This window comes from Channa argus, chromosome 21, assembly GCF_033026475.1.
Source record: "Channa argus isolate prfri chromosome 21, Channa argus male v1.0, whole genome shotgun sequence".
Lineage (NCBI taxonomy): Eukaryota > Metazoa > Chordata > Actinopteri > Anabantiformes > Channidae > Channa > Channa argus.
This window is the reverse complement of record NC_090217.1, coordinates 11,987,484-12,005,479: the sequence shown is the minus strand read 5'-3', so window position 1 is coordinate 12,005,479 and position 17,996 is coordinate 11,987,484. Positions and strand designations below refer to the sequence as shown.

Below are 17,996 nucleotides of genomic sequence, written 5' to 3'. Positions count from 1 at the left end.
TTCAACTAATTCGTGATTAATTTATATCATTTTGATTTTGGTGGGATGATTTTATTTCTTCCTTCTTTTTTTTTCCAATAAGAAAACCCTCATTCAAACGGTGCTTATCTCGCCAAAATTCCAACTCGTTTTTCTTACTTTAAACGCCACTCAATGCCTTGTTAATATTGAAATGTTGTGCTTCACCAACAGAAGAAGACATAGATGAGAAGGGGCTTCTGGGATATGACTGACGGCTCCTCTCCTCCAACCAGAACAGTGATGCTGCGAGCGCCTCGCCTGCTTCTCTGACGCTATTGGCTGCTCTCTGGAGAGTCGGGGTTTGTTCTCATATTAATGACTGCTGAGGAGACGGCGGCGCATCTATGTGTTCCACCTGACACTTGAGCGAGGGGAGAGATGCGCCCTTAGCAGCCGCTGTGAAGACGGGAAAGGGAAGGGCACAGGGAACACATGAAGCTCTCTCCATACTCTCGTCAGCCTGACTCTGGACTTCGTCTTGCTTGAAGCCGTGTGTGTTTTGGGGTGGAAGACAGACGAGAACTGATTTCTCATCAACTGCGTGAAAATAAGATGACCCAGTGTTGACAGGCTTGATTTTGCGCGCAGGAGCTCTCTCGTCATTGGAGCGGCACTCTTAATGGGAATACAGACAACACATACTGTTCCGAGGGCTGTGGCGCTTAAATCGGGTAAGTTTACTCTGTTACTCCTGAAATACGCTTCTGTCCTTTGATCCATGTCGGTTGCTACTGCGCAACATCGTTTCCAAGTTATTAAAAAAACGAATAAATTCAGTGATTAGGATGTTCTACCGGACATGTGATCTTGTAATAGAAGTAATGCATCGTTTTCCTGTCTAATGTATCGTCAATCAGATCGGATGCGTAATTACAGACATTATAAAAAATACATCACTGAGTAATTATGCTGAGGACTGGCCTTGAACCCGCACTTTGAGGGTGCGGAATGCGCCTCAAGCAGAGCGGATTTATGATGGAGTGTGTTTAGGCTAACAGCGAAAATTAATTACGGAAATCCAAAAACAACGCGTTTGTGTGTGTGTGTGTGTGTGTTGCGGTGGACTGTCAGTTTCATGTCCCCCGGTTCTGCTTAGTGAGCGCACACCAGACACGTCTCGAAGAAATACACAGAATGGTGGCTACGCTCCCTCCCTCCTCCCTCCTCACTCTCTCCTTTCCTCCACGTTAAACCTTCCTGTTGCAAACTAAGAGGTCGTTACCGACACATGAGGCGACGTTCTCGGGTATTTTTGTTGTTTTTTTTAAACACCACCAACACAAATCCCCAAAACAGAGGGTCGTCTTCGCTTCCAGAGCCATATAAATGCGCGTTGCATCCAGGGATTTTGCATAATTAACACGGGCACTGAGGGACATCTTCCAGCGCATTCACCACCACCACCACTTTACCTGCTCCTGCTTGTGTACACCCACGCATCCAGGTATCCTGCAGGAGAGAGACATGCTGTAGAGGGGACTGTGTCGGTGAGTTCACCAGTCCCTTAACTGCATTTGGGCGTCTCTTTACCCTTTCTAACTCTGTCACCTCCCTCCTTTCCATTTTATCTCTCACACCCTCTCTTCGCTGTCCAAATGTATGTCATCCAGCAGATGGATTACTCATGAATATTTCAGAGGCGGATAAACAGATAATGGCCGGTGGTGACAAACGTGATTTTCACCAAGTGACATGCTAAATCTGACTGCTGTGATTGTCTGTGCAGACATGGTCTCTGTATGAATGCATGTGTGTGTGTGTGTGTGTGTGTGTGTGTGTGTGTGTTTCGGGCGCTTGCTTGTTCTCACTGATGGATACAATAGATTTTTGGGCTCCACACTGAGAATGACTCACCCAAAGCAGCTGCTCAATATGAAACACGCAGTCAAATGCCACATGAGAGCCATCATGCCCTCACATCAGACACAAAACCACACTGAGAAAACCTCAGCCCACACACTCGCCATTGTTCCCGATTTTTAATTAATTATGTGACTACCTGCTGATCCAGCTAAGTTCATAATGACTTCTGTTTCACCACCAGTTTTTAGCAAATGACTCTTCGTAGCAAATATTTTAAGTGTTTTTCTACAGCCCCTGACATGTCATGCAAAATTAGTCCCTAGACTTTGTGAAGCTCAAAACCTAGTACTCATACCATAACACTGTAGCCAAGTTGCAGTTTCCCACCTGCGGTGACAAAGCAGTAAAGCAACAACAGTAATTGGTTTATTCATTAATTTAGGCACTTTTGGTCAAATCAAATCAATATTACATGTCCACAACATGTCATATGCTTAAAGTAAGCAGCTTTGCGAATTGCCTATTGATTTGTGTGTGAAATAGTAAACAGTGGGCCGGGGGGTGTAAAAGGTATTGTGCCTGCAGTGGCCTTGTGGAGGCTTGCAGAGTATGATAGGCAGCACAGTGTGGGTGTTCTATATTCATTCCTCTATAGGCAGAGGCCAGTGGGTTGAGAGGATGCGTGGGTGCCAAACGCTACTATTAGTTCAAAGTGGAGCTCCTGAAGCCTACAATTGTGGCATTAAATCAAATGAACCATTTTTTCCCCATAATGGTGGTAACAAGATGCCCAAGGATCTGTAAAGGCTCCTGAGTGAAATGCATGTAAACATATTCATAAGACGACTGCAGGGGATCAGCTTGTGCAGCCAAGCATAGTCTCTCCGATAGCATTCTGTTCCCAAACACACATAGGCACCCATTAAAAGGGAATAAGCACAAAGAGAGTGTGGAGAAATGGTGTGCATGTTTGTTTTGGATCTAGTGGATGAACTTTTTAGTTGAAGAAACTAAGAAAGAAAGAAAGAAAGGACCAAGGATCAAAACATGGTTTGATGGTAGCATCCATGACATTTTGGTATTTCCAGTCCATATCAAAGGTCAGAATGGAATGTGACACTTCCTTTGTGTCCAGTGAAATCTACTTCTACATCAGCATTTTAGTTTTTTAGCTAGCATGTTACTAAAGGGGGGATTGTACGACATTTTCAGCAACACCACTTTAGCAAAAGCAGTACTAAAACTAATCATGTTTAACAGATAAATGTAGGTTATTGGAAAACACAATTAGGGATGATGCTGATGCTCACAAAAATAAATCAAAATTATTAACCGCAGATTAGTCTGCAGTCAGAGTTGGATTTATAGGTCCATGTTGCAGGTTCAAATAGGAGCAGAAAAGAAGAAGAGGAGAGCGAAGGGCTACTGCTGTGCTGTCCATCTGTTCTACATCCAGATTGATACATGTAGCCCCTGAGCGCACTAATGGATGAAACCAAACATTGGAAAAAAAACAAAAAAACCCAAATGTGCTTCATGACTGATGCAATGAAATATACATCCATACATCTACTGTAAACTGCTATAATGTAAATTGATGCATGCATACAAACATGTATAGAAATATGCACAAAACACCAATCAATGAGTTGTTAAACTGCTCAGATTCTTAAAACATACAAAGTCATGGTGCCATTTAAAAGTACATTCGCTGTTACTTGTTTCAGCTAAGGAGGAGCAGCAGAGAATGAAAAAAGAAAGAAGGCCCATATCAAACCCCATGAAATCATAATAAAGAGGACCAAGCCAGCAATAAAAGCATTTCAGTGGCATATAATGATTGATTCTGTCTGCCATAGGAATGTATTCCCTGCAGGCCTGTGGCACCTTGACCAGCCATATATTATTCATATAAATATAGATAGCTGCGCATCTTAGAGGCAGCACACATGCCGCATTTGCACCTGCAGATTCAATTTGGCTCTGACTTTGAGGGATATGCCGCTGGCTCCATTCCCCCCCCGCCCATCCCCCAATCCCTACACCTCTCTCTTTCATTCTGGCTAGCAGCTATACATGGGACATTATGCAGATTTTTGTCAAGAGTAAGTGTGATTATGTTGGGGGAGAAATGAGTGTTGGAATGTTCGCTACGCCTTTGACCTTATCAGCGGAAGCCTTAAGCTGGATACCTTGGCTTAATTTTAATAGATGCAGCACTATGCGAATTAGACAAGGGGATCTAACTGCGCTCTTTCACTGTGTGGTGTGTTACGCATACATTATGCGAACGAGGGGTTTGTTTGGTACATTCTCTGAGAGGACGCTCTCTGCTAAATTCTGTGCGCATGGATCCGTCTAAGCGTTTGCATGTGTTGGCTGCGTTTGTGTCTGCTGTGTGTCCGTGATTATGAGTAGGTGTGCTGTAGTGTTAAATAGTGCACTGTGTGTGTTCTCCCTCAGCCAGCCCAAGGGCATGTCTTGTCTAGAAGAGAGCTGAAAAACCAGAGTCGGGGGTCTTGTGGTTAATTTGGAACATTGATTTTACTTTAACAGTCGACTTGCCAGTGATTGATGGCCATACTGTGCAGATGTAAGGGGAAAGGTTTCCATCCACTCCCACAAGCACACACTCAGACAGACATACATACAGGAAGCTTCATTATGCATATGCGCTGCATAGAAGGTTCCTTTTAATGGACTCTCCCTTACCTTGTAGAAAGTATAATAGTAAATCAATGAGGTGAAGGGCAGAGGGAGGGAGGACACTAAAACCATCCAGAGGCACCCACCCACTGAGGAGCTCAACCAGAATGTTAGTCAGAAGTGGCTTGATTATGTCACAGATGCTCTACATGTCTACAGCACTTCCAGTCTACCGGAAGTGTTTCAGAGGTGCCCTCTCTTCAGGCATTTTCTCTCACTTTCACATTCTAAGCACCCTGAAAATAGAAATGCCCTTTACAAAAATCTTAGCAACACCATAACTAGGTTTTAGCATTGTGACAGTTTCAATTTTCCATGTAATAAAATGTGTTTTAAATGCTTTATTTATGGTATAAAAGAGGACCATTTTCTCAACTCCTTCAATTCATAAACAAAGCCTTTTTATGAAGGAAGTGCATCTAATACAAAGATTTACTAATAAAACATAGTTACTGTGTTGTCACAAGTGATGTAATACTAAAGTACCAATTTTAACACACATTATATCAAAATTATTGTTATTTCAGCCTAAAATAAAAATGGATTTGTAGTAGAAACATTCAGTTGATTCCAAACAAGCTAGCAAAAAATAGACTCAACAAGTAAAGATGAGGAAGTGAAGACAAGAGCTGCACCTTAACTGCGAGCGACGCTCACGGCTCATGTCTCTGTTGGACACTAACACACTGAGTGGAATGTAATCAGCTGCAGTGCAAACGGAAGCAAACCCGATGACATTCAGTGAATATTAGCAGTGTCCGAGCACCGAGCTGCATGGACCAAAAGAAACTCAAAAGCCTCTGTCATTGGTAATTAGGAAACAAGGAGTACTGAGACAGACAGCCAGGTATGAAGAAAGACAGATTCAGCACAGCAGGGGTGACAAGTATTGAAAAGGCAATTAGGCCAACAGCAAACGAGAAACGGGACAGTAGGACGCTCAGACAGAAAGACAGGAGCCTGAATATGCAGGGAGACAAAATTAAATGCCTACATTCTCTATTGTGCATTACTTAGATGGATTGCGATGCAAATGGGGTACACAGAAACATTTGCCACAAGGGTTTGAAGAGCAGAGACAAATGTGAGTAAGCAGGATAAAAAGGACAATGTTTATAGAAAGAGATGAGGATGCAATATCGTAGGAAAAAGTGAATGAGAGAAAGAACGGGGCAAAAAAAAAGAAAAAAAAAGAAAGAGCCTTAGAGAGCACGGGTGACTTGAAGAAGAAAGCCTTGCCAAGCTTATTACCAATGGATCAAAATTCCCATTGAACCATTTCTACAATGCATAGGCTATTCTCCTGAAAGAGGAGGCAATTCGGCTGTGGCCTACTTTCCACTTACGTCTGCCCTTTATGTCTCCCACCCTATTTTAACACAGAGTTTAATGTCTACCTCTCAGTACATGCAATACAGCCTTGTTACCACTTAAACCATATAGGCCCCCTAATCATCTCCCCAAGGGCCCGAATGCGCCTCACAAAACCACATCTAGACTTCCTCCTCACAAATTTTTCTCTTTAACAGCTGCCATAACCCTCTTGGAACTTGAGGTCTGTATAATAGCTGGCTTTATTTTTACACGAGCTGTGCATCAACCTGTCGCCACACAGGGCACCGATGAGCACGCAACCTGTGACAAAGCAATCATCTCCGCGTCCCTGCTCCACTAAACCCCATCCAAGCTCTGTGAAGCATGGGGGAGGATTTATAACTAATTTCAATAAACAAACAGTTCTGCCTGGCCAACATGAAGCAGGCTTGCCTGAATTAGCACAGCAGAGCCACCAAGACCAACACTTTGTGCCCCTGCTGTACACTCCCATTAATTTAAAGTGGTCATATCTCACTGGTCTCTAATCAAACTATATTTGTGCCATTACTGTTCGGAACAGACACAGTGTTTGTAGTGGCCTGGTGGGAAAGTAAGCATGGGGTGTTGCCAAGACCCAAATGGAAAAGCTTTTTTATCTTGACGGGCTGAACCTCTTAAATGCAGTCTCTTCGTATTTCAAGTGTATCTCAACGGCACCATTTCCAGATCAGCGCAAAACATCTCAAAGTAATAAATTTTGCGCACAAAAGTCACAAAATCCACTCGAAACATAAGTATGTGGCTATGTAAATGTTACTAATAACAATAAGCCAGCCTAAATGTGAAGATTTTAATGAGCAGAGATTCCAAGATTTTCAGCAAAGTCAAATGTCACGCTAATTAAGAGTGAAATCTGTGACTAACGAGGACTAAAGACATACCAAGTTTCTAATGGTGATGCAACGACGCTGTCATTTCTCAACAGCTTCCGAGTTGGAAAAGTCGATAAATATACAGATATAGTAGCTCCCAACTTTTAATGGTGATGCAAAGACATAGCCGTAAAAACTTTATAAAACCCCAGAAACTGTGCATGACACAGGTCCAGGGAGCAGGTATGTTTTCAGTAGTGGGTTGTTTGGTAAATTGAAAATGGTCTGTTGCAGTAAGAACTCCGAGGAAATTATTAGATCTGGACTAATATATTGGGCTGGCTGGAACTTTGGCTGACATTTGATATTTGCAGAAGTACTGGTATCTTTGTGTGTGTTCGGTAATAAAAAACAAGAAATTGCATAACCCTACAGAGTTTGTCCATCAGTTTATCCACCACCAGTTGACATTAAAAATGCAAAATTATCCTGCTTGATATGAATCTTTTTCACAATTTTGTACCAATTGTACCCTCACAAAACCCAGGATTGGTTAGGCTCTGTGAAAAATCACCAGAATCTGACTTCCTCTGACTTTGACATCATAGCATCAATATCAGACTTTGACGGTAGTGGTTGAACTGGCTTTAAAAACCCACTGTTCACTACCTGTGCAGCACCAGACAGAGATTGGCCAGGTGGCAAGAAACATGACTTAAATGATTAACATTGAAAAACCCATGATCTTCCATGTTCACACTGTCACTGTAGTGGTTGTGCTTTCTGGAGACTGACCTTCCTTTGACACCTACCTAACTCATGTTAGCTCGATGAGTGAACACCTTAGCCTGACCTATACAAGGGCTCCATTGGCTGTCAGAGCAAAATGTTAAAGCTTAGGCTTAGTGTGTTTGTGCAGACATTAGGTTAGAGGACATCCTGTTTCACACCCTTGAGGTTATATTACCAGGTCTTGATTTTGTATATTTCTACGTAGGAATTCCAAAAGATTTACTAGGCACAGATTACAAGCATCCGTCATTTTTGAAACGTATTTGCACAAGACATATGGTCCCATTTCTTATTGTCTCTGTGTAATGTAGCCACTTAAAGCCAGATACACATGTATTCTTGCTTGGAAGTCCTTATTTTCGAATACTTTTGTAAGGGGTTTGGCTCGTTCTGCTTCACGGTCAGTACTGACAAGTTTCTTCTCTGGCAAGTCATTTTGTCCTCTAAAACTCTTCCGTCCCTTTTCTCCTTCTCAATCTACCTCAGTTATTAGCTCTGTATAGAAGCAGTGTGTGTGTATTCTGCTAATAGGTTAGTACAAGCGATGTGTGGACTCCATAGTCACAGCAGTCACGGCGTAAGGCCCCAAGTATATAGACTGATTCTTCCCTGGGCTTCACAGAATGCAGTCAAACAAAACCCATTTACCTGTTCAACCGCCTGTAGATGATTAGAGTAGTTCCCTTAAAATTATGTACTTTGGTGGGAACGGGTACTAGAGTATTTCAACTTTAAGTGTAATGAAGCACAGTAACTGTAACCTTAACAAGCCCAATTTCTCCAGTCGAACAAACAGTCTAAGTGGAGGCTGTGCTGTTTAAAGAGTTAACACATCTTGACTAGGTTTATTGTGCTCTGATGATGTTCCACTTGTTATTTACATTCTGCTACTCAGAAAGCATCTATTGTATAAGATATTCTCAGTTGTATTACATAGCTGTCGTTGTTTCAATTGTCTTTATTCCAGACTGTTTTGTTATGTAACCAAGTCATTGACTCAACAGTATTTTGCCCAAGCGGCGAGCCTGCCTGAAGACTCGGTACATTTCCCAAATCAGACACATTGCCACACGAGGTGTCACCTCTGATTCAGTCAGCTTCTCCTTACAAATGAATCCTAATGCTTTCCTTCACCAGCCCTTCACCATGACCCCGGATGACATCCGGGAGAGTGTAAATTAAACCGGATTTACATACACGTGTCTCCATTACAGAATTTTTTTTTTTTTTTTCTACTGTGAATGTAAAATGTATTGCACATATAATCTGGTCTTGTTCTCAGAGTCGAATATGTACAGTAATAACTGGCAGCATTTATTACAAGGCAGCCCTATTAATAATAATTTGAGAATAAATCTCCATTTCAAATGTATTGGCTTGATTTACATAACTCGTTGTCACGGCTGAAGCTTAATGTGTAACTATAAATCCACCAACTGTACTGTAGATATTGTTTCTGTTAATTTGCTGCATTATTGGATACAGTGAAAGAAAAATGTACTGTGAACATTGGGACATTTTAGGATTCCTAAGAATGATAATTCTAAACAACATCTTTCCTGTTTTATCAGTTTTATCAGTATCAATATTTATTTTCCTGGCAAATTAGAAAAGCCAGACAAAAAGCCAAACAAAATTTATCACAATGATCTACAGAATTTATTCACTACTGGTCATTTTAAAATCAACTTACTATCAAACATGTGCGGTTATCTTCCCTTATAACTGTTTTTATTTGAGTTGGCCTGTTGGATTATGCAATTGTCCATCAGCAATGGGTAACAGACGGTGCAGCTTCAAGCTTGCACAAGCTGCGACTCCTGCTACTGACTGCCCTTTTTTCTTTGTTGTGTGTATGGACGCTATGAGCTTCCCCCTGTGCGACATGAAATTTCCCTCGTGTATATGCCAGTAAAGACAAATCGCACAAGATGGCACATGAAACTGCATTCATAAATACAGTCTGCCGTTTTCAATGGTGATCATAAACGTTGAATATTGATACACAAGTTTAGTAAAACAGGCCCGCTTTGTGTCCTTATCCATTTAGATATTTTAACATCATCATATGCCTGTTTCATAGACAATTTTAAACAAAACAGAGGAAAAGCTGGTCTTGCGTTCTTCGTTTCCTTATCATGTGTGTGTAACACATTATGTAACATACGGTACCATGACAGAAAAATATGAATTGCGTGTAAAAACAAATGCCCAACGTTGTTGGTGTGTTTGCCGTTGGTGGCTAGGTCAGAAAATAATCGTCCACTCACAGGATAGCATGTACATAAACATGCTCAACACAACACGCCCCCAGAACTCCAGCTTCATCAGAGCCCAGGGATTTGTCTTTGGTAGTGAGAACACGGCGTAAAACTAAAATTATTTTTTTCAGTCTGTCTCTTTCTCCTCCTTCTTACAGTCTGTGATGTCTTCACATCCATCATTAAGTTTTGCCAAAATACCTCATTAAATGTCTTGTAAAAATAGGGCAGCACTATTTCTTATTCCACACAAACATGTCCTATTCAGACGTTTTGGGTTTGAGTGCTTAAGTTTGGAAGTCCAAACATATATCCCCTTGGACACGATTATTATCACTGGTAAAACCAATAACAGCCCAGCCTGTTAGAGCCTTCTGTTGTGATTGGCGAATAAAGCTATGCAATAACAGTTAACCTGACCACATTACACCAGTGGTAATTGTGATTACTAAAAAAAAGCCACAGTGAGCAGAGGTGAGACCCAAATGCTTTAGGCTGTTTTACACAATCTGTCCTGTGTTTCTAGGGCACGGATCAACTGCATAGCCGACAATGAAGAGCCAGTGCTGAGGGAGAGAAACTAAACCCTGTTTATCAGAATGCTCTGGGTGTTGCAGCTTATTAAAGTGCCAGGTGCTTTTAAAAAATAATCCCCCACCCTCTGTTTCTCTCTTACTATCTTTCCACTACCCCCATGCCTGCCTCCCCCTTTTCCCTCACCCTTCCAAGCCAGATTCTAGCGAGTGCTGGACCAGAAGTTGAGGATTGAATTCTTGGCTTGTATTTGTCAGTGGGGCAAAATGCATCATTTTTCCAGCCTTCCAAAATTGTATTTACTTATTTATAATTTATTTATTTTATTTTATTTCCCCTCCACATCTCCTCTGTGACCACTGGAAATGCTGAGGGGGGTGAAATAAAAACATTTCTGTCCTTTCTTCTATCTTGATTCTTTGCATTTCAACCCATTTCTTCTGACTTTGCCCATGATGAGGTCTGTGCTCTTATAGGTCCAAAATATTAAAAGCAGCATCAAACCCATCTATTTAGTAAGAGGCAGTTACATATGACAAATTACATGGTACACTTCAACTGCGGGCTTCTGCCATAGCAGGAGAAAGTAAAGACATTAATAATATATTGGTAAAATAGACACTGACTCACAAGCAGGGGATGCAACATAGTTGAATTTATAATGTTATGAATATGATGATTTACTCCTCAAGACAGAGTCCATTCATGCTTCTATTGTATTATGATATTCAAGATAATTCAATCATAATTTGTTAGTGTCGCAGATGAACTGCCACACAATAATATAAAATGCTAATTCTGGTCACATTGTGGATTTATTTGCCATTTAATCCTTGAGCTTTTAAATGTTACTCTATTCGGAGAGCAGGCTAATAACTGAACTATAAAATGGGCCTGTTAAAATGACTGTTGTACACTTGTGAGTGATGATGCAAAATGACAATAATTCATACGGGTCTATTCACTGCTTATTATAGAGTAAAGTGTGCATTTTGTATGTGAATAAGTGACATGGGAGATATTTTAAACACATCTTTAAAAAAATTGAATAAAACTATACATATTTGAGCTCTGACTATTTTTTGTAAACATGTGCACAAAACCATAAAAATTTTATTATGCATTTTCTCCCCCTTTAGGCTTCGGTGTGAACATTTGTGTTCATACACCTTCATACGCCTAACATAAATATTAGTGATGTTTGACTAATGACAAACTGCGTGCCTGCATTTTCAAAAAAAAAGAAAAAAAAAAGAAAAGTGAATTCCTACTAGTGTGCAGACCTTTGGATTGCACAAAGATTTATTATGTCAACATATAAATGCATTTCAATCTCGATGGTTGTTGGTTGCTGCATCTCCTAACAAACAGGGGCAAATTGCATCTGGGTCACATGCTTAGTCAGCATTTGCAGCCTAACTTTCACTGTGGTGTGTGTTACTGGCTGCCTGTTTACTTGTTGCCATAGTGACTGACATAATGCAGTGTCTTTAGGCAGCTTGCCCTAAAGGTTAATGCTTCAGATCCAGAATGTCTGCCATTTAAGAGTCTTAATAAAGCATTCTCTTTAACCAGAAGCACACTGCTATCATCAGAACTGAATGCCATTTTAGGGGCTTATGCAGTACTTCCCCACAATACAGTGTAGAAGGTCAAGCATATATAAATTCATTGTTCTTCGAGTGTATAAATGTCAACATGCATCAGTGTGCTTATAACAAATATCAGAATGCCCAGATCCACTTCGTATGACCTTCCCTGACCACCACCATTATCATGAAATACTCATATTGCTTCTCTCTTCTTTGTCTTATACAGGCAGGAATGGACTGGGCTGAGGACTCTGGAAGCTAGTAACAACAATCTGTGAGGACATTCATCTTTAAAGAACAGAATCTTCATGGAGACCTATAACTTTGATTAACATAGGTATAACAGCAGTCTTTTCTTTTTTCCTTTTCTTTTTCTCCCACCCACCTTCTTGGGTCTGCTAGACTGTAAGCTTTGGCCACACACCCTGACACCAGCTAACAACAGTGAGTGATTGGTCATTATATGCATCCGCACAACAAGACAAAAAACCTTAAGAGGTCCCGCTGCAGTTGTTGGTTGCAGTAGGGGAGGGTGAGTTGTCAAAGCAGTGGTGGCAAATGATTCAGTATTTGTGAACTTAAAAGCTCTGACAACTTAATCTACAAGGACCAATTTCTTACTGGAAGGAATAGGTCCAATATGAAGGACGTGTCATTTGTGGATCGTCTCTTTGTTGGCTTGGCCATGGCCTCTTTTTTTGTGGCCACAGAGGAGAGGCCTGATTGTCCAAAACTCTGTGTATGTGAGATTAGACCGTGGTTTTCTCCGAGTTCAGTGTATGTGGAGGCACAGACAGTTGACTGTAATGACTTGGGATTCTTTAGCCTGCCGGACAAATTACCAGTGGACACACAAGTACTATTACTACAAACAAACAATGTTGCCAAGATTGACAAGCCCTTGGATTACTTACCCAACATCACAGAGATTGATTTATCTCAAAACAACTTATCCTCTATCACTGATGTCCATCTGGGAAATCTTCCTCAGTTGCTGTCCCTTCATATGGAGGAGAATGGGATTCGAGTGTTGCCTGAACGATGTCTGGAGGAAGTGGCTAACCTGCAAGAGCTCTACCTGAATCACAACCTCATATCCTCCATTTCCTTGATGGCTTTTCAGGGTCTCAGCAACCTTGTGCGGCTCCACCTCAATTCTAACAAGCTGAAGACCATTAAAAGAGAGTGGTTTGAACCAATGCCAAATCTGGAAATCCTAATGATTGGTGAGAATCCAGTTCTTTCCATTGATGATATGAACTTCAAACCTCTCAGTAACCTCCGCAGTCTTGTTCTCACCAGAATGAACTTGTCCCAGCTTCCAGATGATGCACTGGCCGGTCTTGATAACTTAGAAAGCATATCTTTCTATGATAATACGTTCCCTGAGGTGCCTCATTCTGCCCTGAGAAATGTAAAAAATCTTAAATTCTTGGATCTAAACAAAAATCCCATTGCAAGGATACAGAGAGGTGACTTTGTGGATATGCTCCACCTAAAAGAACTAGGGATTAATAGCATGCCGGAGCTGATTTCTATTGACAGCTTTGCCCTTAATAACCTCCCTGAGCTGACCAAAATAGAAGCCACCAACAATCCGAAATTCTCCTACATCCATCCTAGTGCATTTTACAAACTACCACGTCTGGAAACCCTCATGCTAAATGGCAATGCGCTCAGTGCCCTCCACAGAATCACTGTGGAGTCCCTCCCAAATCTTAGAGAGGTTAGCATGCACAGCAACCCTATTCGCTGCGACTGTGTCGTCCGCTGGATGAACATGAACAAGACCAACATTCGCTTCATGGAGCCTGATTCCCTCTACTGTGTGGAGCCTCCGGAGTATGAGGGGCAGCATGTCCGACAGGTACACTTCAGGGAAATGACAGAAATTTGTCTGCCACTCATATCTCCCGAAAGCATGCCAGGGCACATTAGAGCACACAATGGGAGCTCAGCATCACTCCATTGTCGTGCATTTGCTGAACCAGAGCCAGACATCTACTGGATCACCCCATCTGGTATGAGGGTCCTACCTAACACTGTGTCTGACAAGTTCTACATGCACCCAGAGGGAACATTTGACATCTATGATATAACAGAAAATGAAGCTGGTGTTTATACTTGTGTTGCCCATAATCTGGTTGGAGCTGATCTTAAATCTGTGTTAGTGGAGGTGAATGGATATTTTCCCCAACCTGCTAATGGGTCTCTGAATGTCACAATCAAATCAGTGGGGACAAATTCAATCTTAGTCTCCTGGAAGGCTGGCCCTGGCACACTAGCTCCCAACATTAAGTGGTACACCCTATTAGATGCCAACTATCCAACTATGGCGTTTACCACCAGGATTCCTTCCGATGTCCAAGTCTACAACCTCACCCATCTCAGCCCTGCAACTCAGTACAAGGTTTGCGTGGATGTCCGAAGCATCCACTACAACCATGACACCAAATGTGTCAATGTCACCACTAAGGGGTTGGAGCTGGCACTCAAGGACCAGGAGAATTGGGACACAGCAGTAATCACAGTCTTTGGTGTGCTCTTGGCTGTGATTTCAGTGGCCTGCCTGCTTGTTTATGTGCCTCTGAGGAACCACCACCTTTATGGGGATATAAGGAAGTGCGACTCCAGAGCTTCGTTGAGACCAGTGGAAGCTACAAGTATGCGCTCTCCATTCTTTACAAAGCTGTGGGTTTCTGGTAAGGGACTGCCAAGTGGAGTGGAAGTGAAAGCCACAGTCATAAATGTATCTGACAATGCTTTTTAAGAAGCGCAGAGTCGTAGACCACCACACCAACTACACTGAAAGGACAAAGCCACGTGAAGGGGCGGACAAACCTCTGGTACTGTTTCAAAGGCATAGCCACTGCTGGCCCCAAGCTCAGATACACTGGCAAAACTATCATTGGACTGGGATGGAAGAGTTAAAAATAGACTACACGCCCTCCCAGTTTCAGCCATAGCTGAAGTGGTGGGTTTGTATTCGTTAAATGAAATCAAGCTTACATCAGCAGGAAGGGGCATTTACTGCAGAGAGATATATTTCAGTACCATTCATAGAGAAATGCAGGCAGACAAACGAAAGTGAAGAAGACGATGGTCAACTCCCTTGTAATTGACTGTTAAATGTGTTCAGAGTTGTGGAACTTTCTGTGTGGTCCCAAGCAATACCGTCTGTGCTTTGTCAAACATCCATAGACGAGTTAGAGATACTGTAATAACACCTGTCTATTATGGAAAGGGAGATTTAGTAGTGTAGACAAACAACAGTGACTATGGTGTAAGCCTTTTGATGAAATATACCCCCCTTTTTCTATTTAAAAATTAATTCATGATTTTTCATGGAAATATTGTTACATATTCTATTATGTTGATGTAATGACAAATCCTCTGTATCTGAACAGTTTAAATGGGTTTTAAATTAAGGAAAGCAGCAGACTACTTTTGATTACAACGTCACATTAAGCTTAATGGAATTCAGCTACAAAATGGGTATCTAGAGAGGACATTTGGCAAATGGCTGTTTATGCTGTGTAGTTCTCATTGCATTGGTGACTGGGAAAAATTGTGGATACGCTGGACTAAAACAAATATAACAGGTTGAGGAGACTGAAGAGTTATTGCCTCAAGAAGCAGTCTGTTATGCCCTGGTAAGTGCCTACAACAAGAACTACATGAGGTAAACAGAAGAAACGGAGGAAACAGGTCAGCCACAGCAAATCATGGCCATGTCATCATTGCAGAGTCACAAGCTATTCTCCGGTACTTTTAGTGGAAGTACTTTCTCAGTATTTTTAGCATACATATTTTAAGAAACATTTTGTTGTTGCTTTGGGTGTAAAGTTAAAAAGCCATTTTTATATTGACTGTATTATATGTGATCAGTGGGCACAACAGACTAATTAAGAAAAGTGCTAAGAAAAAAAATAAATGTCATTGTCATCTTTTACAAACAATTGTGCACTTTTTTTGCTTTATTATATTTCCTTGATATAGTTATGGTAGGTCATAAAACGCCATGCTTATTTAAAATCTAATTGCATGGTCGTCACTCAATATTGCTTTTCTTTTTTGTCACCATGAGAAATGTCTAATTAAAAACTGAAAAACTAAAGTTGCAAAACTAAATATTGATATCGACCAAGTGGCACAGAACAACAACCAAAAATGTCTTTGGAGTTTGACCAGAGGGGCAAAGTCATTGGACTTAAGCTTAATGGTTGAATGGTTGTCCTAACCCTGGGAAAAAGAAGGAAAAAAAAACACTGCAACAAAAAAACAGAACTCATTAGCCGCCTCATTAAGAACATGTCCGTCCTTCAGCTGGTCTCAATATAGTCACTGTGCTACAGCTAGAGCTGCTGCTGTTAGTGCTTAGACAGAGACACTGTGTCCCTATGACAGAGAGATAAAGTAGAGTGCTGAAAAGTCAACACAGAGTGGGATAGAGCTGAGTCTGAGCTTCACAACTCACATTTTATTTGTCTTACTGAATTATCCAGCATACAGAACATTTTGCATGAGAAAGCCAAGCATGATTAATGTTTGTCATAGGCAGAGTGACATGGCGGATTTATCAAACAGGGCCTAACACTCATACATCAGGCCAGCCTTCAGCACCATGGACAGAGGCTTTTAGAGCCAAGCCATCTGTCAAAGACAAAGGGAGTTAATATATGATGCGGTGGGCTCCTCAGGTAACGCTGAGGTCAGACTGAGTCTGTGTCTTCGCAAATACCAGCATGTATAATGGCAGAGCTGAGAATGTGGCCACATTTACAGAAGGACATATACATGGAAAAATCAAGGCTTCTGACTGACATAAAGTGAGTGATTTATAGAAGGCAAAAAAAGTCAGCATAGGCAAGTGCACACAAACCCGCACACTCAATCAACCAACCTTTCATACCGAGAGGTGGAGCAGCTCCTGTCTCTCTCACTCTGCAGCCTGCAGGAGAAACACAACATGACAGCCGAAGAAGCCACCAAATGAGTTTGCAGACCAAACATGTTCTTTGAGAATAAAGCAGCTCATGGTTATTAGCCATATTGTCTTCTTCTTCTTCTTCTTCTTCTTTTTTACAACCCATGATTTGATTACATACTTGAATGAATAGGCTAAGTGTTATCTGGAAAATCATCTCTGCTGCTGTCTGTCCCAATCTCACGCATTTCCACAATTACTTTCTTTCCCCCTGCTTTCTCGTTTCTCTTCTCACCGGTGACACTCTCACTTCACTGGCAGGCACATTTGGGAGATGGCTGTTTTTTTCTTTTACTGAATTTGTACATTCAAAGCAACCTACAGTACATTGAAGAAAAAAAAAAAAAAAACCCTTTGGATTTAACTTAAATCCCACATGAAAAGACCCAGTGAGCTGTCACTATTTAATCCATAGTGAGGAAGGACCAATTATGTTTCTTGCTGAATTCTCATATTTCAAATATTAAAATCACCTTGTTCTATTCAGAAAAATCCATCTGCTCCCAGGCAGATATTACGGCACGCTCTGTGAAGTCTTATAAATAGGTGTGCCTAGTGGTTACATATTCATTTTAATTTAGTGAGAATCATTGTCGGGTGGCCTGAGATTTGATGGTGCAATCCAAGGGTAGGAGATGCAAGTTCTACATTGTACTTATTTAATTTTTTCCAATTGTTAAATTAGTGCAGGTAGGTGATTTTCCTTTTACATCATTAGTTGGAACAAATATAAAACAAGAAATATAAGTTTGTGAGCCCGTTTTATTTTTATATTACACAGATGATTTAAACCTGCTACTATAACAGTGAGCATGTGGGAATTCCCTACTACACTAAATTTTCTAGCACACACAGAAAAGCACTATTTAATCTCAATGTATTTAATAGTTCTCCAAATGGCTCATATTTATACTAGTTTTATACAGTCAGTTTATTCCTTTTGGCCAATTGAATATTTACTGTCTTACGGTGACAAGGAAAAATAAGATTATTACTGCAAGGACAGCAGAAAGCAAACAATGGTCAAAGCGCTATTGCCGTTTTTATATGTTTGAATTATAATCTTATTAAACCTACAAACTTCCACGTAGGTCAGCCAGTGTAGCTACAG

At 41.1% G+C, this 17,996-nt stretch overlaps 1 protein-coding gene across 3 annotated transcripts; it reads left to right on the top strand.

Annotated features, from left to right (window-relative positions):
* Nucleotides 1-219: 219 nt before the first annotated feature.
* LOC137106852 (leucine-rich repeat neuronal protein 3) lies at nucleotides 220-17,165 on the top strand. Of its 3 annotated transcripts, none has more exons than XM_067490830.1 (2): nucleotides 220-692; nucleotides 12,125-17,165. In XM_067490830.1, exon 2 carries the CDS (start codon nucleotides 12,539-12,541, stop codon nucleotides 14,666-14,668), a length of 2,130 nt encoding a protein of 709 aa, XP_067346931.1. In that variant the 5' UTR covers nucleotides 220-692; nucleotides 12,125-12,538; the 3' UTR covers nucleotides 14,669-17,165. The 3 variants fall into 3 exon arrangements, with proteins under 3 accessions (XP_067346931.1, XP_067346930.1, XP_067346932.1); XM_067490829.1 differs by having other exon boundaries at nucleotides 220-696; nucleotides 12,129-17,165; XM_067490831.1 differs by lacking the exon at nucleotides 220-692 and adding an exon at nucleotides 1,490-1,508.
* The last annotated feature ends 831 nt before the right edge of the window (nucleotides 17,166-17,996 follow it).